General features: G+C 38.5%; 2 protein-coding genes across 2 annotated transcripts; both read left to right on the top strand.

Moving 5' to 3' along the window:
• The first annotated feature begins 744 nt into the window (after positions 1 to 744).
• Positions 745 to 17,124, top strand: LOC117908827 (ADP-ribosylation factor GTPase-activating protein AGD5). The gene is made up of 11 exons (XM_034822601.1): positions 745 to 932; positions 3,598 to 3,656; positions 3,832 to 3,922; positions 6,810 to 6,864; positions 6,972 to 7,062; positions 7,204 to 7,438; positions 15,140 to 15,359; positions 15,529 to 15,704; positions 15,962 to 16,207; positions 16,291 to 16,349; positions 16,646 to 17,124. Exons 1-11 carry the CDS (start codon positions 882 to 884, stop codon positions 16,797 to 16,799), a joined length of 1,437 nt encoding a protein of 478 aa, XP_034678492.1. The 5' UTR covers positions 745 to 881; the 3' UTR covers positions 16,800 to 17,124.
• A 3,127-nt stretch (positions 17,125 to 20,251) lies between these two features.
• LOC117909683 lies at positions 20,252 to 22,102 on the top strand. Its single transcript, XM_034823782.1, has 2 exons — positions 20,252 to 20,903; positions 21,365 to 22,102. The coding sequence occupies exons 1-2, from the start codon at positions 20,336 to 20,338 to the stop codon at positions 21,742 to 21,744; spliced, it is 948 nt and encodes a 315-aa protein (XP_034679673.1). The 5' UTR covers positions 20,252 to 20,335; the 3' UTR covers positions 21,745 to 22,102.
• The last annotated feature ends 2,744 nt before the right edge of the window (positions 22,103 to 24,846 follow it).

Below are 24,846 nucleotides of genomic sequence, written 5' to 3' on the forward strand. Positions count from 1 at the left end.
TTTTTTACCCTTTTAACTTAAAACCAGATTTTAAAAATATATTTAAAAAAATATGACCAAACAACCTATATTTTTATTTTGTTTTTAAAAATTAGTAAAAACAATTCCTACTTGTTCTCTATTTTACTTTCTTTTTAAAATTATTTTCAGAAAATAACTATAAAACAGTATTAAAAATTTGTCGACAATTTTTTTTTTAAATAAAAAACTATTTAAAAATCACATGGTAAAACATGTTCTAAATAAAAAAATAAAATAAAATAAATTAAGGCTAATGTATGATTCTTATTATGACTTCTATAGCATAAAATTATAAATTAGTTTAAAAGGGTAATTAAATTTTACAAGGGTTATTTGATTAAAATAGTCAATAAAAACCCAAAATTTAAAATTCAACTCTTTCTAATTTTTTTTTTTTAATCTCATTTTGACAAAAAAAAATTTCATTATTTTTTTTGTAAAAATAATATTTTATTTGAAAACCCATTATAAATACTTAAATTGATAAAGAGTATTTATAATGGGTTAGTTTTCAAGTAATTTTTTTTTTTTGTTATTGTAATATAATTTTTAATCTATCAAATACATAGTCACAATAGAAAAAAAAAAAAAAGTCTTTTATTTACTTTTTGTCATTTCCCAAACGGGGCCCTAAGATTTGCCAGCCATCACGCGTGAAGGAAAGGAAAATCAACAAACATCAAATTCCCACACGTGCCAAGAGTATAGAAAATCAAAGCAAAAGAAATGAAGTCAAGGAGAGAGACGCGGTTGCCATTTTTCTCTTCCCCTTTTCTTTCTCTCTTCACAGGTTTGGTCAGATAATCGGACGGTGGAGAGAGAAAGATCACGCCGTTGATTCATCACCGTCATCAGAGATCATGAACGAGAAGGCCAACGTTACCAAGGAGCTCAATGCCAGGCACAGAAAGGTTTGATTCATCTCTAGTTTGTTTTTTTCGTTCTTTTTTAGTTTATTGGGTTTATGAGCCAATTGTTTCCTTCTCTGTCATGGGGCCTGATTCAATTTTGTAATTGTCTGTTGGGTTTCTGGGAAATCTTGGGAGGTGAAGGAAAATTCGGAATCTTTACAGGAGCGGGGGTTGGGTTTGAATATGATGTAATAAGATTCTACCGTGTTTGTTTCCTCCTTTTTTTTCTCTTTGGTTTCTCAGCAACGGAACGGGCGATTATTGTATTGGGTTGGTTTGGTTTGGATTTGATCTGTATGTTTTGGTCCATAAATGCGCTAAATCTGATTTGTATTGAATGATTGATTGATCCATTGATGCTAATTCTGATGATGTTATTCTCAATTTTTCAGTTTGGTATTTGTGTGATTGATGAGGGATTTATGTAGAGTTGAAGTTGGATCATTGGGTTTCCAATTGTTAGTACCATTAATTTTAGTTCTTATTTTGCACTACATTTAAGCTATTGCTCCGATTTCAGGGGCTGATTTTGTATGAATAAATGGTGGTTAGGTTAAAATGTTCTGTAGAGCCGTCTGCCTTAATGATTCACAGTCTGATTTTGTTTTTGTATTAATTTTAGAGTCATTTATTTGATGTGCCATTTATATTTTAAAGTTGTAAAATTTGGTTGAGAATTGTGTCTGGAATATGTAGAATCAAGAAAAGGGTACAGTCAAGGGATACAAAATTTCCTTTTTGGAATTTTATTTGGGTTTGTGGGTGTTGTTTTGTTTTTCTTTCCTTTTTTAATCTATATTTAGTAGTTCATGCTCGCAAATCTACTTTTCGCTCTGGAATTCAGATATGATCTACTCCTACTGTTCATTCACCACATCGTTATTACACACATGCCAATTCGTCTAGTTAAAACATTTGTTTATCATATTCTCAGGGATTCAGTTCTTGTAACAGCTGCCACTGTTTTCAAGTGGTGCTTTGGCTTAAGCACCTTTGGTCCATCCCCAATTGCATTAAGTGAACTCTTCAATTTGATGCACATCATGAATTTGGAGGGTAGCATTAGGCATAATTACAAAATTTATCAGTCATAAAAGCTAAGGGTGGTAAACATAGTCGGTTAGAAACACCACCTAAAAACTAACAAAGGGCTTGCTAAGGGTGGTAAATTTAGTCGGTTCGAAACACCACCTAAAAACTAATGGGGGGGTTCTTTCTCCTTTCTCAATTTAACTATCTTCATGAAATAACCCCTCCATTGACCTCTGAAACAACCTCTAAAGTCTGCACATGACTAATCAGTACAATGAAATTGCATTCATTATGCCAACATCACTTTATGTCACATGCACATCATGTGTGGTAGATTACTGGTGAATATGTACTATGTTCACATTAATTATTTCTCATGAAAGAACTTTGATATGCTAACATCTGTTGATCATATGTGTCAATATGCACTGAAATGGAGGTCAGATTTCCACCATTGAGTTAAATTTTGATGTGGTAGATATGAGACCATGGCTCATTTTTTTGACTCCTTAACTTGGGAGAACACTTCCCAAAGAAGAAGTATTCGATGAGACAGCCACTTCCATATGCTCATTAGTGCAAATGGAATATTAAGTATTGTTTAGCTGCTTTGTATACATCGTGTATACCCTTATTTATTTATAATGCATTTTCTTTATCTATCAAAAAATTAGGATATTAAGCATTCTTTAAACCATGGACTAACAAATGAGTTCAATACTTAAAACAAATTATTTACAATTTTGGAATGAATGAAGTTCTATTGGAGTAAAAGTTACCATTTATAATTGCAGTGATGTCTTGTTTCAAGTAAATACTATACTAGCCCCTAGTTTTGTTTTCATTCTTTTCATCTTCATGTTAAAGGTGTCTTATTTATCCTTGTTTTTACTTGTGATGCCTAAAATATTGAGGCATCTAAGCGGTTATGACAACATGAATGGAAAATTGCTTTTACTAAACTTAATCAAGGAAAAAAGATTGATGTTTTGACAATGACCCCGTCATATCAATTTTTGATAATGACCTGTCATTTTAATGCCATATTCAGATGAATATATATTTTCATCAGAAACAAACAAGCATTTTTAATATGATTTGGTAAATAACAAGATGATCTATATTACAAACCAACAATCAAAACAATCCAAACTCAAGAGAATTGATGGCAAGAAATCCAATGATATTTTTGTATGAGTATGTGCTAAAATATCTAACCATTGTACTATTGCTCTCATCTTCAGACAGAGTTAAATTGATTGTAAGCTAAAACCATGTAGGTGGGTGCCAATGCATCTGATTACCTCACAAGAACAGCCTTTATTAAATTGTAAGCTAAAATCATGTAGGTGGGTGCCAATGCATCTAATTACCTTGCAAGAACAGCCTTTATTAATAGGACAAGTATGTATCTTATGCCAGTGGGTAATTGTAAAAATCATGCTGGTGCCGTATTTACGCTGTTGATCCATGTTATTTGTTGGTCTTTGTTTACTTTGTACACAACTTTTTCTTGTCATCCTATGCACTTATAATATGCTTTCTGAACAAGCATCTTTTGTTGGCTTTGTTAATCCATCTATGTATTTTGTTGATTTAAATTGATTTTCCTTTTTAATGTCCATAATTGCAGATACTAGAAGGCCTTCTTAAACTGCCTGAGAACAGAGAATGTGCTGACTGCAAAAGCAAGTATGTATCAAAACAATCCAAAAGAAAGGCCCTAGCTACTAAAATGGTCAAAACTAAATTGGGAAAAAAAAAGAATTAAATTAAGAGTGATGGATCTTCTGATCAGTAACAGTTATCTTTAGTTCATTACTTTCTATCTATATGAGTTGCTAATAATGAATTTTTTACCATGCAGAGGTCCTAGATGGGCTAGTGTGAATCTAGGCATATTTATATGCATGCAATGTTCTGGGATCCATAGAAGCCTTGGGGTACACATATCAAAGGTGATCAATTTATTAGTTTTATGCTTTGTTTAATGCTGGAGTAAAGCTGAATATTAGCGGTTTTCCTTTGGTTGGTAATCCATAAAAAAATCCAGTTACTTTTGTAAAACCCATAGAAAGAAGAAGACACGTATGATTAAGCTTTGTGAAAACCTTAACTGGATAAGCAATATATCTTTTCTTTTTTTTAATATTTGGGGCAGCTGTGTTGTGGGTGTGTCAGGCTGGGGTTTTTTGTGTTTCTTGGTGGGGTTAGGGTCTTTTGTCAAATTGGTAAATTGATATGAGAGACTGTTAGTGCCCACTTGGATACTTATCTTCCTTTCCTTTTTATGTGAGAATTGATTTAAGAATAGTACAACAATATGGGGAACGAAGCACCTGCACTACTGTCTATGGAGTTCCTTGATGCCTAGACAAGCCAACCATCCCCTAACAAAGAAGAAAATCAGCCACTGCTTAATTTTGATTAGTAATAATGTGCAAATGAACACTTAAATAGCATTTGTAGCTCTTTTGTTTTCTTGCTTTTTTTTTTTATTTTTTATTTTTTTAATTTTACAGGCTTTTGAGTACTTTCATTGTTAAGAATAATAATATATTTGTTTATGTTTATTTTTTGATAGGCAAGAAGGGGGGTGTTGGGTTTGGTTGGGTACATATATAGTTATTTATTTATTTATTAGAGAAAGAAAGCTCCTAGCAAAGAAGGGGTCCAATACTAGTGCAAGTACCACAGAAAAAAAATACAGAAAAGTAATTACAACAGGCCTTAATTCCTGCCCTTGCGATCTAAAATAGAAATTCTCAACCCCCACAGCTCTCTTGACTAAGCAAACAGAGATTTGAGAAGAACATCTTTCAACTTTTATGTGGAACACTCTAAATCATAAAGAATTCCTATGATTCTGCTCTGTTCAAATGTACCATAAAAGTCCTTCCCAACAAAATCGCCATGCTAAGCTGAAAATATATTTTTCATAGAATGAGGTAAAACTTAAGAAATTCCAAACAGGACAAGAAATTGCTTCCTGTATACCCCTGCATACATAGTGTATGCCTCCTTGTTAGATGCCTTCATCAAAAATGTGTTTGTCTATCAAGAAAAAAAAATCCACAAATTGGCTTGGAACCACAATGGGAAAGAATATGTTGAGCTGATTCCTCATCTTGCTTAAAGCATACAACATCTACAGTTCATGTCTTATCCAAAGACCAATCCCTTTTCGTGAGTCAATCCCTTGTAAGAATTTTATTCCATAGTCCTTCCCAGAGACAGGAACCAACCTTAAAAGGAGCATTGCAGTGCTACACCGCCTTAGATGGGCACCTGAGCACTCAGATTTGCTGAAAGACTTCAGTGAAAAGCATGTGTTTGAGGGGTCCTCCATGCCAATCCAACTTTCAATCCCACCATGAACAGATTCAAAATGACTACACTAACTCCTTCCAATCTTGCAAACTCTTCAAAAATTTTGATTCCAATGACATCAACCATCCTCATTCTACAAATCTAGCGATGTTTTTTTATTAGCAGCTATGTTGAAAGAGTCCCAGAAGCAGTCTCTTGGAACAGTCCTTCCTTACCACACATCACATGAAAACCTAGTGCGGAGGCTGTTTCCCTCTTAGATATGACACCTAGACTGGAAGATATCAGTCTGTCTGCTGATAGCTGTCCAAAGACTTGTTCCATAAGCCCATTCCTTTTTTGCTAGAAGGCGAGCGTACCAATCTCCATTAGTCTCCCCAAATGTGCACAAAACAGCTTCTCTTTACAAATGTTTTGCTTTATGTTTCCAAAACTTTTAAATATTAGCTTCCCTACACAAATGTCCTGTCTTATAGAAAACCCTCCAAAACAATTGTGAAGCAAGGTGTTAATCTTCAAAGTGTCTCTAATGCCACACTGGTTAGACTTTTCAGAACAGACAGTAAAACCTAACCAAGAGCAATTTTCCTTCCCTGTGCAGACCAACCCTCAGGACTTCATGTCAAGTCATCTTCAGCCATAGCCAAACCACACTAGGGATCACAAAAAGGGTAAATTGACAAGTTGGAAAAGGAGCATCAAGCTGTCCTACTCCCCTGAATTCCCCTGGCAAGTGTCTGGCGACTTCTTAAAGCACTCAATGATATTCCCAGGAAAACAGTCTTATGTAAGATGGTTATCATAAGAAATATCAATTTGATTATTCCCATTCAAAGTTGTGAACAACCAAAGAGAAAATAACAACACTATCTTATCGAAATATGATATATGTTTAAACTCAAGATATTTTTGTCATTGCACTATTGCTGCATTACATTGCATATCTCATAGTTTGGCATATTGCCTCATTATGTGGAAATAGAAATGCTTTCTTTATTGGCCTGTGGAGGATCCACACAATCTTTTTTATTTGTGTCTCGCTTTAACCAATTGAGATGATGTGCAAAAATTACATGATATGTTATGATTTTTGTCACTTCTCAATATAATATGTGCTTAGTTCTGTGGAAAATATGGAATTTACTCAACTGGAGCATAAATCATGTTTTTGCCACATGTCTTCGAGATCTAGACCCTTCTAGTGCACCTTGACCATTGATAATACCTTGTGTAGTAATTAATTATCCAACTATACATGCCCCCAAGGGGGGTACCCATCCCTCTATGGTGGGTTAGGTGAACCTCCAATTGGCTTTTGCTTTTGCTTTGTAGTCAGTACATCAGCTTCTGTTTTTGTTTATCCACTGATTCTTACTGTGCTTATATTCTGAAGATCCGCGGCCCTCAAAATATGGCTGCCAACATTTGTCCTATAAAATTATTTCCTACATTTTGAATGTTGATTATTTATTTTCTGCATTATGTATTATATATTCATATTGGATGTTGGTGCAGGTGAGGTCTGCCACACTGGACACATGGCTTCCTGAACAGGTTGCATTTATTCAATGTAAGCTTCATTAGTGGTTCATGTGCTCGGGATTTTTCTTCTTGATGTTGATTCCAGCTTGAGAAAGGGTCTACTATAAACCAACATGATTCTTGTTCATGATGCAGCTATGGGAAATGAGAAGGCAAATAGTTATTGGGAAGCAGATCTACCTCCAAACTATGATAGAGTTGGGATTGAGAATTTTATCCGTGCAAAGTATGTGCCTCTGGGTCATTTCTGTCAGCTAGTACTTATCGTCCTTGATAAAATTGCAGTGTATTATTGTTCTTTGGTCTCATATTTGGTTCCAGTCTTAAAGGTGCATATCTATAGTCTAATCAATGCATATTTTTCCAGGTATGAAGATAAGAGATGGATTCCTAAGGATGGAAAACCAAGATCAACTTCTCAGGGTCGAGAAGAAAAGGCATCCGCACATTGGCATAGGCCTGGGGATAGAGGTGGGAGTGGAAATACCAGCAATTCTGAGAATTCATTTGAGGAAAAGAAGAATGTTCAGGGACCTAGTATAAAAGATAACGGGCCTGCTACAAGGATTAGCCTTCCTGTGCCTCCTAAAGGACCTGAGCCAGTATGTGAAGTTGTTCTTACATGCATTTGGTCACCTCTATATTTATTGTTTTTACTCTTTTGTTTCCAAGAAACTGTGTCTAAATGTTGTTGCCTGTTGCATTTGTTATTGGGTTTGTGATACGAAAAATCCTCTTTCTGCTGCTGACTATGAGAATGAGGTGTGGGTCATGTAGATCATTCTCCTATTGACATTTGCTTAAGATATGATGATTTAAATATCTGGTTAGGTGGGAGTTCTTGAGACAAAAACAATGTGGCATTTTGGGTTTAACATCATAACTAGGTTGATATTTTAGATTCAATTGAACATATGTATTTTTTTATCATACATCTTTTTACACCGCGTGGCTATGCTCTTTGAATCCTACTGCATGCATCTCATTTCATCAAATTGCTGTGGGGGTTTTTGAATGACATCTCTCATTATTTTCCCTCTATCACAATTTCTAGATATCACAAAGGACATGAAGTCTTTTAATGCTCTCATTGTACATACATGTGCAATATGGAAGTTATGAGCGATGAGAGAGAGTGAGAGTGAGAGTGAGCACGCGAGTGATGACGATGAGGGTGAGAGCAGAGCGGAGAATCGTGGGAAAAGGAAGGGAAGTAGCTTTGTGGTGGAGTCGAAGGTGTTCGAAGTAGAAGCCGAGGAGAGAAAAGGCAAGATCCAAGTTGTCATTGTGGAAAGCAAGGGAGGGGTCTTGTCTTGGGTTCGCCTGGGGCCGGTGAGCATAAGGTTTTTTACAGAAGGTCTGGTTCAGTGCATAAGGGATGGGAAAGAAGGAAGATGGGAAAGGGAATGGAAGGAAAAAGGGAGGAGTTACTCTCTGGTGAGAGAGGCCAACAGGGCAGGGTGCTTCCTTCGTTTAGGGGTAACCGATATGGAGAAGAGGAGATATAGCATTTGCATTCCGAAAGGCAGGGGGGAGAAGGGGGGATGGGCTTCCATGGTGGAGTCCTTACGAAATGTGGGATTTTGGTTTGATAATAAGGAGAATAATAAAAAAGAAAGGGCCACGGGCAGGTCGTATGTGGAAGTGGCAAAAGGACTAAGGAGCAGGGACGTTACAAGGGTCAGAGTGGAGGTAAAAGGGGAGGAAATAAGAAGTAATCTGAGTAGATTGGAACACTGCTTGGTAGGAAAATGGAACACTAGTTCAACACGAGAAAAGGATTTGGAGAGATTAGGGTGGTCAGTGGCAAGTGCATGGGGGTTGAAAGGAAAATTAGGCTTGGCAAGACTGCGAAAGGGACGTGTTCTTTTGGAGTTTGAATTCGAGAAGGAAGCTAGAAATGTCCTCGCCTCTGGGAAGAGATCAGTGGGAGGGCTTCAGATGGGATTGGAGCAATGGAGTCCGAAATCTGGGTGTTCAACAGAGGGAGAAGCTAGGAATGAAGCTTGGGTAAGGATTCTAGGTCTCCCAATTTCGCTATGGGTTCCGACAATTTTGAGAAGAGTGGGGGAAGCGTGCGGTGGGTTTTTAGGCTTTGATTCTCAGACGGAAAGGATGGAGGAGCTTGAGTGGGCTAGGGTTTTAGTAAAAACGAATGGCGATGAATTGTTGAGTTTGTTGGAGATTAGGGTTGAGGGGGAGATCTACGCCATGTCCCTGTGGTGGGAGATCTCCCTGTCGCTGAGGAAGAAACAGGGGGACAATTGAGAATGGTCTGGGCGACAGAATGGGGAGGTTAGGGATGATGGTGCCACACGCGCTGGGATGCGCGTGGGAGAAATGTCGGATGCTTGGCCCGAGGTGCAGCCTCGATTAGACGATGTGACTGGAGGGCAGGTAAGAAGGGCGGGCAGTGAAGAGTTTGAAAAATGGGCCCATTTCGGGTTGGTGACCCGTCCCACTTCTGGATCTACAGGTGATGGGCTGATTTCGTCTGGCCCGGCTGAAGGTCTCGTGGGCTCGAAGCTGGCCGATGGGCTCTCTGCGCAAGGCCCTTTACTTTTAAAGGGGGCTACGTTTGTTGGTGTTGGGCCAGCGTGCGGGCCGTCTGAGGGGCGGGCCACAGATGGGTTGAAGCTTTTGTCTCGTGGGCCTGCAATCACGCTTGGGGGTAGTCCTGGGCCTTCTCAGGCCCAGCTCCACGATAGAGGGCTCTTTGTGAAGTTTTGTGCCTCAGCCCGTCTGGCTTACAACCTGGAGATGGAATTTATAAGGTGCCGAGAGAAGGATGAAAGGAGGAAGCGGCAGTCGAAATCCCAAAGTTCAATGGCAGATTGTGCGTTAGTGGAAGAAGCTTCAAGGTATGGGTCTAATTCAAACTCGTGGGGTTTAAGGGTTGCGGGGGGTCTTCTCATTCTTCTTCTTTTTCTTTTGGTCGGACTCCGAAGGGGGAGTTTTACGACCATTCTGGGGTGATGAGGGAGAACCTTCAGGAAGGAAACATGCTAAGCTTGGCAGTTGCAGGGGGGTCCACAGTGAGTGGCAAGGGTTGCTGGGATTTGGTTGAGGTTAATTGCACCGCAATTGAGGTACAAAACCCGGAGTGGAATTCAGTTTGGGCTGAGCCCCAAGATCTCAGGGGCGAGAAGGAGATAAGTTGGGAGGAAAGTAGTCTGGTCAAATTTAGCAAGTTTTTGGGATTTCCAACAGAAGGCCTGGAAAAGGAAATCTTGGTTTTTTTGATCAAGATTAGAAAAAGGCGGGAAAGGATACACAACAAAGGTATGTTGGAGAAATCGAAATTCGAAAAGGAGCTCAAAAGGCTGGAGTGTTCAATCAATTATGAAGGGGAAATTAAGAAGAACTGTCATCTTAAGGGTAGAGGGGGTCAACTAACGATTGGATAATGAATCTCAAATTATTGAGTTGGAATGTGAGGGATGTGAATGACAGTAATAAAAGGAAAATAATCAAGTCTTTTGTTAGAAAACAGAAGGTGCACTTGCTTTGTATCCAGGAGACAAAAATCCAATTAATGTTTGAAGGGGTGGTGAAAAGTTTAGGGGCGGGGAGATTTTTAGACTGGAGAGCTTTAGAAGCTTCTAGATCGGCAGGAGGTGTTTTGATTTGTTGGGACAAAAGGTCTATAGAAATATTGGATTGGGAGGAGGGCCAGTTCTCAATCTCCTGTAAATTCAGAAATGTTGAAAATGAGGTAGTCTGGGTGTTTACGGGAGTCTATGGCCCTTTCACCAAAGAGGATAGGGAGAGCCTGTGGGATGAATTTGGGGCAATTAGAGGAATTTGGGGAGAACCTTGGTGTGTAGGGGGTGATTTTAATATTATTCTATCCCAAGGGGAAAGAAGTAGACAAGGGAGGGTTACCTCAGCTATGAGGAGGTTTGCTCAGGTTATAGATGATCTCGAGCTTGTTGACCCCCCCCTGCAAGGAGGAGCATTTACTTGGAGTGGAGGTCTTCATAATCAAGCCTGGGCCAGGTTGGACAGATTCCTTGTGTCTCCCAGTTGGCTTGATCAGTTCAGCAATGTGATCCAGAAAAGACTGCCTTGGCCCATCTCGGATCACTTTCCTATTCTAATTGAGGGGGGTGGCATAAGAAGAGGTCCTTCACCATTTAGGTTCGAAAATATGTGGCTTAAAGTGGAAGGGTTTAAAGACCTCATGCGGAGCTGGTGGCAGGGGATGTTGGTCAGAGGAAGGGCTAGCTATAGGCTGGCTACAAAACTGAAGGTGATTAAACAGAATTTAAAAATCTGGAATAGGGAGGTGTTTGGGAGTTTGGAAAGTAATAAATTTGCAGCTTTACAACAAGTGGAATACTGGGATCAGGTGGAAAGTGAGAGAAGGTTGACAAAGGAGGAAATCTCTATTAAAAAAGAAGCCAAAGAGGGATATGCTAAGTGGGTAAACCTGGAGGAAATACACTGGAGACAATTATCAAGGGAGTTATGGCTAAGGGAAGGGGATAAAAACACGGGTTATTTTCATCGTATGGCAACTGCGCACCGAAGGAGGAACTCCATGGACAGAATAAAAGTCAATGGGATATGATTGTCAGAGGAGCAAGAAGTAAGGACAGGGATTGCAGACGCCGTTAAACAGTTGCTAACGGAAGACTCGGAGTGGAAGGCAGATATAGGGGGGTTAAACTTGAACCAGATCAGTCAGCAGGAAGCGGAAACCCTGGAGTTTTCCTTCACGGAGGATGAAGTTCATTCGGCCCTAATGGATATGAATGGGGATAAGGCTCCAGGTCCGGATGACTTCACTGTGGCCTTTTGGCAATGCTATTGGGAGTTCGTGAAAGAGGAGGTTTTAGAGATGTTTAAGGAGTTCCATGAGAAAAATTCTTTTCTCAAGAGCCTCAACAAGAAGTTTTTGGTCCTTTTACCAAAAAAAGGAGGGGCGGAGGAGCTGGGGGATTTCAGGCCTATCAGTCTTTTGGGGGGGCTGTACAAATTATTGGCCAAGGTGTTGGCCAATAGGATTAAAAAAGTGATTGGTAAAGTGGTTTCCCCATATCAGAATGCATTCATCATGGGTAGGCAGATTTTGGATGCCTCCTTAATTGCAAATGAGGTGATTAATTCTTGGCAAAAAAGGGGAAAGAAAGGCCTAATTTGTAAATTGGACATTGAGAAGGCATATGACAGCGTTAATTGGCATTTCTTGATGAGGGTATTGCAAAAAATGAGGTTCGGGTCTAAGTGGAGGGAATGGATGTGGAGTTGTATCTCAACTGCTAAGTTTTCAGTTTTGGTAAATGGAGTGCTTGTTGGGTTTTTCTCTAGCTCAAAGGGGCTATGTCAAGGTGACCTCCTATCCCCATACTTGTTCGTCATGGGAATGGAAGTGCTGAGTGTTCTTATTAGGAGGGCTGTGGAAGGGGGATTCATTTCTGGGTGCAACATCTGGCGGGGTAGTGGGTCGGTTGCCAATATTTCTCACCTTCTCTTTGCGGATGACACAATAGTGTTTTGTGAGGCAAAGAAGGAAGACATGACCTACTTGAGCTGGATCTTATGTTGGTTTGAAGTTGTTTCAGGGTTAAGGATAAATCTGGTTAAAAGTGAAATTATTCCAGTAGGGGAGGTGAAAGAGATACTTGAGATGGCTGTGAAGCTTGGATGCAAGGTAGGTCAGCTACCCTCAGCCTATTTGGGGCTGCCCTTGGGGGCGCCCAATAAGGCCTCTTCCGTGTGGGATGGGGTGGAAGAAAGGGTAAGGTGGAAACTTGTCCTTTGAAAACGGCAGTTTATCTCCAAAGGTGGAAGAATCACCCTCATAAAGAGTACGTTGGCTAGTATGCCTTTGTATCAATTGTCCCTTTTCCGCATGCCTAAGATAGTGGCAAGAAGGCTAGAAAAGTTGCAAAGAGACTTCTTGTGGGGAGGGGGAAATATGGAAAGAAAAACCCACTTAATCAATTGGGAGATGGTGTGCGAGTAAGGAGAAAGGGGAGGGGGGGAGGGCTTGGCTTGAGGAAGCTAGTCCCCTTGAATAAAGCCTTGCTTGGAAAATGGGTTTGGAGATTCGCTCGGGCCAAAGACGAGCTGTGGAAGCAAGTGCTTACGGCAAAATATGGGCAAGAGGAACTTGGGTGGAGGACTAAGAAGGCAAATAGGGCGTTTGGCGTAGGGGTTTGGAAGGAAATTCTGAAGGAATCTGATTGGTGCTGGGATAATATGGCTTTCAATGTGGGAAAAGGCACCAGAATTAGATTTTGGACTGATCTTTGGTGTGGGGATGTGGAGTTGTCCCTAAGGTTCCCTCAGCTCTTTGTCGTGGCTGCTCATAGGAACACCACAGTGGGAGAAATGTGGGATCAGAATTCTGGTGAAGGAGGCTAGAATTTAAGGTTTATTAGAGACTTCAACGATTGGGAGTTGGACTTGGTAGGTGAATTACTCCAAGCCTTAAGGGGCCAAAGAATTACCTTGGAGGAGGACTTGGTCTCTTGGAAGGGAGGAAAAAACGGGCAGTTTGGTGTTAAGAATGCGTACAGCTTGTTGATCAGCCACATTGGCTCCGTTTTCCCCAAAAATGGCATTTGGGTGGATAGAGTTCCAACTAAATTAGCGTTCTTTGCGTGGGAAGCCACATGGGGGAAGGTTCTTACCCTTGATAGACTTCGAAAGAAAGGGTGGCAGCTTCCTAATCGATGTTTTTTATGTGGTATCGAAGAGGAAAATGTAAATCATTTGCTCATTCATTGTACAGTGGCCAGAGTACTGTGGGAGATTGTCCTTGGTTTGTTCGGTGCCCAATGGGTTTTTCCAGAAATTGTAAAGGATGTACTACTTAGCTGGAAGGGCTCGTTTGTGGGTAAAAAAAGGACAAAAAATTTGGAAATTCATTCTATTATTTATTTTTTGGACGGTTTGGAAGGAGAGGAATAGATTAACTTTTAGGGGGGGGGGGGAGTTAGCTATCCAGAATAAGAATTCTTTTGTTTGTAATGTGTGGGGTTGGGCAAAATTGTATAGTGGAGCGGAGCCACGCTCCCTTATAGGATTCTTGGAGTGGTTAGCCTCCATTTAAGGGCTGGTGGGCTTTTTGTCTCTTTTTGGTTGTGAGGCCTTTGCCGCCTTGTATACTCCCTGTATGCTATGCGGCTTTTTTGCCTTGTGTTAATATATTACGTGTTTACTTATAAAAAAAAAATTGTACATACATGTGCAATACATTACCTTGTATTAATTATGTAGTGTCAAAGATAACCAATGATAAGTCTACATTCTTTCATTTGAGTAGTTTCTGCTGAGATTTTACAATTGCTCAAGTATTTCAATAAATATGAATTCTTCATTGATCATATATGCAATTTTCTGGGTGCAAAACACTCAAATCCAGCTCAGGTATCTTTTATGAGTTTTGGTGTGAGGACCAGCCAGGGGTATGCCCAATATATATATCAGATATAATGAGACATTGTATAAACATAACACCACTAGAATGCATGTATTATGTTTTAAATCAAGAGGTGTCAATAGGATTCTAACAATATGTTGAACTGATTAAAATTCAATCTATGCACTGTATCAAAGGAAAAACTACAATGATTCAATCTATGCACTTGGGACTTTGTTGCCTAAGCTATTTTTCTTACCCTCCTCAAATGTCCCCTCACTTGAGCTTATAGAGGGGCAGAAAGCTTCCAGGACCCAGAGGCATCTACACATCTTGATAAAAGGGTAAAAGTCCTTGGAGTAGTGTAGAGGATTCTAGAGAATTCTTATACATAGCTTTTACATGACTTGTGTGTGGTAGTCTCTAGTTTCCGTGTCATACAACATTGCTTAGCATTGAAAGCTAAGTTTGAGGAAGGCTGGCTTAGCATCTCCAAGCGTCTTGAGTTATCAAAGTGTCACATAGTTACTTCGGAAACATTTGAGTTGGTGAACTAGGGTCCATTCCTTGGTGCTATGGCTACTTGTTGGAATGTCAAGCCTTGAAGAACATGTTTTGAGTCTCCATGCGGCTGCCAGTTTAACGCAAAAATGCTGAAGGATAGTCTGTTGCTAATCCAACCATTGCAAAAAACCCGATAACAGGACCTGGTTATGATTTTTTTTTTTCTTCCTTTAACAAAGAAACAGAAAGGAAAAAAGAAAAACTTCCTAGACCCATGGTGTCTCTAGATTTGGTAAACGCATCTTTCCTAATGGTTCTAGTTGATACTCTACTTGTTTCTAAATGATGTTGGCATTACCTTTAGTTGCATTGAAAAAGAAGGTTTGAAGCTTTAGAACTATGATGCTGACACCTGATTTATGAATAGGTTGCCCCTATTCCAAAGCCTCATCAAGTTACTCAGAAACCAGAACCATCAGTGCCACAAGCTGAATCAGCTAAGCAGGCTGCAGATTCTACTCCAGTAGTTCCTCCCCCTAAAGTTGATTATGCTACTGATCTTTTTAACATGCTTTCCATGGATGATCCTACTGAAAATGGCTCAGAGGCAGCCTCTGCTGATGATAATGCATGGGCTGGTTTCCAGTGTATGTCTTAGTTCTCCTTTCCCCTTCACAAATTTTCTTCTGTTTTTTTTTTCTTTTTACCTTTTCTTTTTGTTTCTTAAAAATTATAATGGCAATAGTTTCTTGTTAAAATTGTTATACGATGGTTCAGCTAATATTACCATTGATTTTGACGCTTAACAACTTGCAGCTGCTGAACAAACTTCATCAGCTGAGAAAACTGCTCCTGCAAAACCAATTGAAGGTAATACCCAGTCCACTTCTGGAATTGAGGATCTATTTAAAGATTCACCTTCAATCATGCCATCTGCCTCAGATAAGCCCCAGAAAGATGTAAAGAATGATATAATGAGTCTTTTTGAGAAGGTAATATGCTACAGCATCATGTATTTGATTCTTGTTGCTTTCATCACATTGATCATATGATGATAAAGTTTGATGACTATATATACATATGTATATATATGGATATCCTGCTTCAGTTTTCACTTTGTGTTAGAGAACTATTATTATAATATCTATTGCTTTGAGTTCTACTAGGAAAATAGATATGTTCTATTTAATGTCTTACATAAATGAAATGATACTGTATCATGTAATCTAATGGTTTGGATGTCTTCCAGTCCAATATGGTGTCACCATTTTCTCTTCATCAACAACAACTTGCCATGCTGGCGCAGCAACAGTCCCTTCTCATGGCTGCTGCAGCTAAATCCACGGGTGTGGCCCCAAAGTTTCCCATCAATGCACAACAACATAGCTCAAATGGTACCAATTTACCCACTCAAAACTGGCCAAACATGGGCTACCAAATTCCTGGAATGATGATGCAAGCTGCAGGGAACAACGATATGCAGAAATTTATGCAGGTAGACTATATATATTGATCCGTAACTTCAATTAGAATTTCCGTAACCCCAGTCTCATTTTGTTATTTTTCATCTTGAGTTAGGCTGCAAACATGGGGCCAACACATCCAGCTGGGAACTCAGTTCCATTTGCAACATCCAGGTATATTACATATTGTAGTGCTTTAATGTTCAAACCTAGATTATTTATTAATTTATTTTTCTGGAATCAGTATGATGAATGAAAACCACTATATTTCTTTTCATGGCATTTTTAGAAGATTGTATCTTGATTCTCTTGTCATGTTGAAAAGCGTATTTGCTTTACTTAGGTACTGCTTTAAACAAAGATTATATCATCAAAATCAAGATACACATTAGATCGAGATTTCCAAGTCTTCTATATTTACTCAAAGACTTCATTTCATATCAACTGATCTTACCTTTTCTTCATCGCAGTGTGTATACTATGGGCCAAGTTGCTCCCACCAATGGTGTCGCAACCACTAGCGTGAGTAGACCGCCATCAGCATCACCAGCTACGCCTCCTACACAGCCAGGAAAAGAATATGATTTCTCGTCATTAACACAGGGCATGTTCTCGAAACCCTAAGTAGCCTTGGGGAAAATGACATGAGTTTGTTCGTATGAATATGATACCACAGTAGTTATTGCCAGAAAAATAGCAGCTGGAGTTTTTTTTGCTCCTGTATGGAGATGTTGGGTGGGGGTGGGGGGTTGTAAACTATATCTGTAGAGGCAATTTTCAGTTTTTTCCCTTTTGTCATTTGGGTGGTGGTTCATTTGTATGAGTAGTCTTTGGAGAATAATAAAGATGGGTTTTGAAGTGTTTGCATGCATGCTTGTGAATTCCGGTTCCATAATTGCAAACCCTTATGCTCAATTGATTAATTACACATTTCTGATGGCCAAACTTATATATTCATCTCTCTTGTAGTTTTAAATATTGATGATCTTCTTTTGCCTCGATTGCCTCCATTATAAATAAATAAATAAAATTATTTTGAAAGCTTTTTCTTTCCTCTGAACAACTCTCCCTTGCCCTCCCACCACCCCCCTTTCCTCTACATTTTCCGTATTTTCCCTCATCTTTTTTCTTTTTTCTTCTTTCTCCTTTCCCATCCTAGTCCACACGCTCCTGTCATCCAGTAGTGGTTGCCATCGACGCTCCTGTCATCCAGTAGTGCCGTTATTGTCGTCATCTTCGGAAACCACAACATTTTCCTTCCTCTTTCATACTCATAACCTATCACACCATTTTCTTTCCCTTTCCTCTACATTTATCCCATTTTCCCTTCATCCAAACATTTTTTTATCCCATATAATAAAATATTTCTTTCTTTTGTTTTTCTTCTTTCCCTCTCACATTCTAGTCCACAATTACCGCAGCGCCATCTCTGAAAACCATATCTAAAAACAATTCTTAAAAAGACCAACTAATGAGGTTCTATATTAAAAATATGATAGAAGATATTAAAAAGTTTTATTATTTATAAATTTATTTTTAAAAAATTAAATTTTAAAATCATAAGGTATATTTATATTTTTTTGTATAGAAGTTATTATTTTTTATATAGAAAATTTTAGAAATGCATCCAATTTTAATTTTTTATTGTTAAAAATGAGGTATTTGATAAAGATGTAGAAGTTGTTCTTATAAATTGAAAGATTTACTTAAAGTGATTCTTAAAACTGATATAAAAACTCTCTCTCTCTCTCTCTCTCTCTTTTTTTTTGTATTTTTAGTATAATTTAAAGTTTTTATTTAGATAGGTTTTTATATTTTAAGTATTTATTGAGATTAATTTTTTATTTTCTATTTTTAAAAATAGAAATTAACAATAAATTTTATATAAAAAAATATGACTTTTTTAATAGGAGCATGAATATGAATTTATGTGTTCAAAAATAATTTTTAAAAATCTTGAAAGTTGAGATAGTAAAATTTTATTTATATCTTAATTTTTTAAAATTCTTACTTTTTAATATAAATTTATAAAATTTATTGTATATAATATAAAAATTAATATGAGCCTTTTTATTTTAAAAATAAAAACTACAAAATATATTCAAACGGACAACAACCATTGATATCCACAATAGAGGTAAAAGAAAGAAAAAAAAAAAGAAGACGACAATTTAGAAGAGAAAATAACAAAAGATGAGAAGTGGGAAACTAAAGACCAGTGAGATCATATATTTGGTTTCACACTTGTCATTCATCTGTCCACTGGACGGTGCATATCACGTGGACTTGCAGTTAGCCGGCAACTCCACACCTCAAATCTCTGACCCCCCATTGGGCCCATTCCCATGCCTTTTCCGTCCAAACGTCCAGCATTCACTCTAGCCATTTTTTCAACTCCCTTCATCCTCTTCTCCAATTGACATGACAGAAAAAATTTCATATTCCACCATTCCGATCGGCGGTGGGAGGGGCTCAAGGAGAATCACACAAACACTTACGTCCTATTCTTTTCAATGTCCTCTTCATTGTCCCAACTCAAAAAATTTCCGCATAATACAACGAACAAATAAGACTTAGCCGCAATGTCAGTCTCCCAATCTTAATCAATCCAACTTGTTGCATATCATCCAAGCATGAACCGATGTCGACAGGCCATTCCTTAGAAACGACTTATGACCGAGCTGCCTGAGCGTTTTATAATCACACACATATGGAGTAAACAAGACCACGCATGGCCGTCACATGACTTTTATAGAACGCCTTTCTTATTTGACCACCTACTTAATTACGTGTACGGCCCTTCCCTCTCTACCCATATACGCACCAAACCCAGTGGACCTTAGCGTATTCTCATCGTGCCGTGATCAAAATTTTGATCACCCATCATTAGTTTTCAGCTAAAATCAATTGATTAGACCTCAATATTTGAAAAGAGTCCCACTATTGAAAGTCAAAGTGAAACTCCCAAATATTTTTAAAAAAGAAGAAAACTTCTATTTCTACTCAAATATCATGCACATGGAAATCTTTGTTTTATAAAAATTGAATTATTTAAAATACAGTTTTCAAACGTTAACTTAATCACAATGATAATACCATGGTCTAGAGTTTGTACGTGCGGTCACGTGAGACGTCAAATCTCACGTGCCTTGTCCCCATTTCCCAATGAAAATGAAGTGCGTTAGAAGATTCTTTATGGTGCTCTCATCCTATGGGCCCAACACCTTTCACCTCCTTTCATCTTTCCCTGTCCATTTCAAGGTATTTTGACATTACGGTGGGCCATGCCGTACCAAATCACTCTACCTTTCTCATTTAGCTCCTTTCTATAAAAATATAAAATAAAATTTTATTCATTTTTATGGTGACTTTTAGAGGTTGGTCGGTTGGCCCAGAAGACCGCGCCACCGAGGCCGAGCCTCTGGGCCAGTAGGCTCCTGGACGTAACGGTCAAGAATATGGCCGTTGGGGAAAATCCTTATAAAAAAATTCAAATGGTCTGACAGCGCCAGCCGCTTCCGTGCCTGTTTTAGACCATGAAAAGCTAAACCAGCCGGATTAATTTAGACGCAATCATCATTATTATGTTTACAATTTTTTTTTAAATTAATAATTTTTATTTTTTATTTTTCTATCTGAATGACTATAAGGAATTGCATTTAATTTCCTATTATTTAATTTTTTTTGTGGGACATGATAAATACACATACATGAGTATAGTGAATTGCATTGAATATTCAAATATGAAAGTAACGGCAGTATTTCGATGTGCCAGAGATTAATTAGATTTATTTATTTTTTTAAATTAGGAAAATAATGGAAAAATTGAAAAAATAAGGAGGAAATTGTTGGCTGATGTTTACCTGGAAAGGTCGACTTCTGCCACATGTATATTGATGCCACGAATCACTGTTGCATAACACCACGTATTATAATCTTACGTGGACCACCTGCCACATGTATCATTCTCGTGGCCCAGTCCTATCTGGCTGGTCTAATAAACGCTGTGGGCCCCATCCCATCATCTCATCTTCCCCGTTTATATATCGTAATTTGCTCCTCTTTCTCAAATCTTCAGCGTCTCTGTCTCTGTCCAGGGCCTTTGCCGGAAGGGGTAAGTAAAAATACCGACTAGTCTCCAAGCTTCGGCGCCGGAAAAAATGGCGATACTCTCAACGGACTCAACGAACTGGGGGTTGTCCCTGAAAGTGTTGCTCATATCTACTGGGGTGGTGTCCATGGCTGTGGCATTGAAAATCTCCGTCCCGGTGGTGGTGGAGTTTGCAGTCTCGGAAGTTCCTTCTATTTGGAGCTTTGTTCTGTCCTGGTTGAGACCTCCGTATCTCTACCTTGTCATCAACTTTATCATCATCATCATCGTCGCGTCCTCGAAGCTTCAGCACAAGGTCGAGGAGCCGCCGGAGACAGCCGGGATTACGATTTCCAGCGCTGTGGTAATGGACTACGCGGTTCCGTACAACGGGGTCGTTTCGAAGAATGTAGTGGAGCTGCGGCCGGAGTTCGGATATGTTTATGACGCGAATGCGGTGGTCGAAGCTAGGGCTCCAGATGCCAAGACGGAGATGAACGATAGTGATGAGTTCACCATCTCGACGACGTCGTGGAGACTGGAGAGGAAAGATTCTGTGGAAAACTTGATTCCGGCTGAGAAACCGCTTGTTTCTATGAGGTTCGGTCACCGGAGAGCCGTCAAATCCAGTCCTGAAGGTACTTCTGTTTTTTTTATCTCTCTCTCCCTCTTGATCGAACAGTGTTACTTAGATCTGTAAGCTAGGGTTTCGAGCAAGAAAGTTAGGGTTTTGTTTTGGATCCCGGCGCATTTAGCGGATTTGACCGTTACTGTTACATTTCCAAATATCCAGCTACAAATCCTGCACCGGTGATTCTCCTGAATGCTATCACTGGTGTTGAAAATAGATGTTCCAGACCACCTATACCCTGTAGTTTCAACAAATGAAACCAAAGAATCAGATATCTCCGGTATCGGTCAAGGTCCAGAATAATCCGGACCAGCCGTCGCCGCTGGTATCACCACCATCCGAACTCTCTTTTTTCAAATCAGATTTACTCTTGAAAGTCCAGACTACCCCCACCATTGCCTCAAAAGCCTAGGCCTTAATGGGTTTTTTAATTAATATTAATTATTTTTCCTTGTTTCTTTGGCTCAGCTGGGAAGGTACTGGGAGTATCCAAGCCGAAACGGCACGATACGTTAGAGAGCACGTGGAAGACGATAACGGACGGGCGTCCGATGCCATTAACGAGGCACCTGAAGAAAGCTGACTCGCTGGAATCACAGCGCTGCAGCATCGATCTGACGCCGCAGAAAGTGAGGAAATCGGAGACGTTCACCGACCGGAGTAGCACGAACTCGTCGGTGGCGTCGTCGCCGGGATCGGGGAAGATGAAAAGAGAGCCGTCGCTGAGTCAGGACGAGTTGAACAGGCGAGTTGAAGCGTTCATTAAGAAGTTCAACGAGGAGATGAGGTTGCAGAGGCAGGAATCCTTGAATCAGTACAATGAGATGATCCGCCGTGGAGCGCGGTAGACTTGGGGAAAAATATTGGGGGGTCTGGAAAGTGAATTAAAGTCTTTTTAAAGTCATGTTTCTGCTTTTATTTTTAATCTGGAAGGAATTTTATTTTCCAGTTTGTTCATCCCTGCGGCTGAAACCATTTTCCTGGAACCTTGCCAGGTTTCATCATCTCCATCATCTTTGTGAAGACAGATATGGCTGTTTGAATTGAAGTTTGTTTAATTTTTGTAACAGATTTATAGGATTTGTCACAACTGTGGAAGTTTCTGGAAGGTTGTATCTCCTTCTAATACAAGTTTCTTTTCCGGAGTTTCATTAACTCCTTAAATATTTCTCTCCAATCACAATCAAACACAATCTTTAGTTGGTATCAGAGCTACTTCTTTTCTTTTTATTTTTCATCCCTGCAAATGGATGGGCGCGTAAGACATATCCTGCTTGCCACTTACGATTACCCTGAGCACAACTCGCTTGATCAAGCTCGAGCATGACAACCATTTGCTCCAGAGATCTCAAGTTCTGCCTGTAGTTCAAGGTCATATAGCCTTTTAACTGTTGGCTCCACCGACTCCAAATGTTGGTAACAAAAGACCCCTAAAACTGTTCTTGATCCTATGTTTGTTGCCTTGGATAACATTGCAATGAAGATGGAATATGGAGGCCAAGAGAAACTTACTATTGGTAATGGTAAGCAACTTTCCATTCCTCACATATACTTCAAGCTATTTTCCCAACACGTTTCTCTTCCTCTTTTCATATCGAAAATGTCTTACATGTTCCCTAAACTACAAAGAAGTTTAACCAATATTTCCCAACTTAGAGTAGATAAAAATGTTTTTTTGTGGAATTTCATGCTAATTGTTGTCTTGTTAAGGACAAAATTATGGGAACTATTCTATTTTGACCAAAGTTTAAAGATAGTTTCTACTTGCTACATGATCCACAATCAAAGGTCGATTCTCAATCTAAACTCCTCAAACCTGCCAAATCTTCTTGTTAATTCTAGTCATGTTGTGTCAAGAATGATCTTACTTTAGCTTGTTTTTCGGTTCTTACATCTTTGAATTCCAATGTATGATATCAAAGATGTAACCATCCTTTGTTAAGGTTCTTAGTCAAGTATGAAAGTTGGGTGATTCTTCACTAAATAAAAGTCTTGATTTTTATACTACTTGTCAATATGACAAAAGTCATGTACTTTTTCTATTTATGAAACCAAAAGTACTTCATCATTAGAGATTATATAATGATTTTTGGAGGGCATAATTTCTGAAAGTGTTGGATATGGATATTATATTCATCTTGTTGATAACTATCCCCATTTCATATGGACTTACCCCCTTGAACAAAAATTCAAAGCCATTTTTACCTTTAACTAATTCAAACTCCTTGTTGAAAAGTCCTTGAACAAGTCCATACGATTGGGGAGGGAGGGAAGGGGAGAGTTGAGTTTCGTCCATTAGTTGTCTTTCTTTCACAAATCGAGATTCAATTTCATTGTGTCCATCAACAAAATGGTCAAGCCAAAAGGAAGCATTATCACATTGTCGAGCTTAGGTTGACTTTGTTAGTTGAAGTTTGCACGCTCTTATCCCTTTAGTGGGAGGCTTTTCATATTGCAGTTGTCTTGATTAATCGTCTTCCAACTTTGGTTTTTTCAAACACTTTCCCTTTCCAAAAACTGATGACTCACTCCTTTTTCGTACTCTCAGCTACTTATGTCACCCTCGTATGGCCCTACAATATACATAAACTTCAATTTCATTCTTTCAAATGTCTTTCTTGAATATAGTTCAATTCATAAAGGATATTTGTGTCTACTTTGATTGACTATTCATTTCATGGAATATAATCTTCAACGAGTTAGATTTTTCTTACATGGAGTTGTTCTCTTGTCTAACGGGTGCTTTTCCTCTTCGACCACACATATACTTCCAACTTTGTATTTAACCTTTCGTGTAGGAAGAGTATTTTTGGTGAGTGATGTGTATAAGTAAGAAACTATGACTACTCTTGAGAGAATAGAAACCTACATTTCTTCACAGTTCCATGATACACAAGTCGAGCCCTTAATACCTTCTATTTTAGATGTCACTCCACCTTTGGAGACTAATCCACCCTTAAATCCCATTGTGGTTGAACCACCCTACAAATAGATCCTACCACTAAACTAAATCTTTTGACTCATCCCATGGTGATCCAAAACAAAGTTGGAATACACAAGTCCAAGTTGATTAATACCCTTAAGCATCTGTTGCCTATTTCTCTTGGTCCTTATGAGCCTTTCTTAGTCAAACAAGCTCTTAATTATTCTAATTGGAAAAAACCATGGATGTCGAGTTTCAAGCTCTGATGAGGAATCATGCTTGGGATTTAGTTTCCTTTTCAGTCCAAAAATAAAGTTGTTAGAAATAAATAGGCATAGAAAATAAAAAAAATAGATTTCCATTTTGAATATTAATTTTTAATTAATAATTATTAATTAATAAAATTCGTTCTGCAAAGCATTTTTTTAACTATTTTATATAATAAATAAAAATATAAATAAAAATATCTTCATTTCGAAATTCCATTGTATTCTAGTGGAATAATGTATTATATGAATAATACCTTTTCAATCAAAAGAATATTTCAACGATTCCCATGTTTGTATTTCGAAAGTAAAGTAAAAGGGGATTCAATTTGAAATACAATCCTTAATGGTTCATTAAACTAGTAAAAAGCTTATTTGGTAGCAAAGGGGTTTCATCAGATCCTTGGAGTGGATTTCTTTAAAACGTATAGTTCAATTATTATACCTTCTACTATTCGAGTTGTTTTGAATCTTGTTGTGCAACAAAGATGGGATATTCGCTATATATTACATAATGCTTTTTTCGAATGGCTATAAGAGGACGTGTATATAAGTCAACCTAAGGGGTTTATTGATTCTACGAACCTTAGTTTGGTTTGTATGCAAGTCAAGAAAAGTCCTTTATGGTTTGAAGCAGACACTAAAGCTTCATTTGATTGACTTAAAGCAAGCACTCTTGGATTGGTGTTTCATCAATTCACAATCTAATGTATCTTTGTTTATGTATAAATCAAAGGTATTTTGTTAATCTTATTAGTTTA

The sequence above is a fragment of the Vitis riparia genome, chromosome 19, assembly GCF_004353265.1.
Source record: "Vitis riparia cultivar Riparia Gloire de Montpellier isolate 1030 chromosome 19, EGFV_Vit.rip_1.0, whole genome shotgun sequence".
Taxonomy (NCBI): domain Eukaryota; kingdom Viridiplantae; phylum Streptophyta; class Magnoliopsida; order Vitales; family Vitaceae; genus Vitis; species Vitis riparia.

What these genes read in the sequence shown, in the direction of transcription:
- LOC117908827 (XM_034822601.1), top strand. Translation starts at nt 882, where the DNA reads ATGAACGAGAAGGCCAACGTTACCAAGGAGCTCAATGCCAGGCACAGA. An exon ending in TCAATGCCAGGCACAGAAAG is followed by an intron (nt 933 to 3,597) that starts GTTTGATTCATC and finishes CCATAATTGCAG; the next exon opens with ATACTAGAAGGCCTTCTTAA. An exon ending in GTTCCATTTGCAACATCCAG is followed by an intron (nt 16,350 to 16,645) that starts GTATATTACATA and finishes TCTTCATCGCAG; the next exon opens with TGTGTATACTATGGGCCAAG.
- LOC117909683 (XM_034823782.1), top strand. Translation starts at nt 20,336, where the DNA reads ATGGCGATACTCTCAACGGACTCAACGAACTGGGGGTTGTCCCTGAAA. An exon ending in CGTCAAATCCAGTCCTGAAG is followed by an intron (nt 20,904 to 21,364) that starts GTACTTCTGTTT and finishes TCTTTGGCTCAG; the next exon opens with CTGGGAAGGTACTGGGAGTA.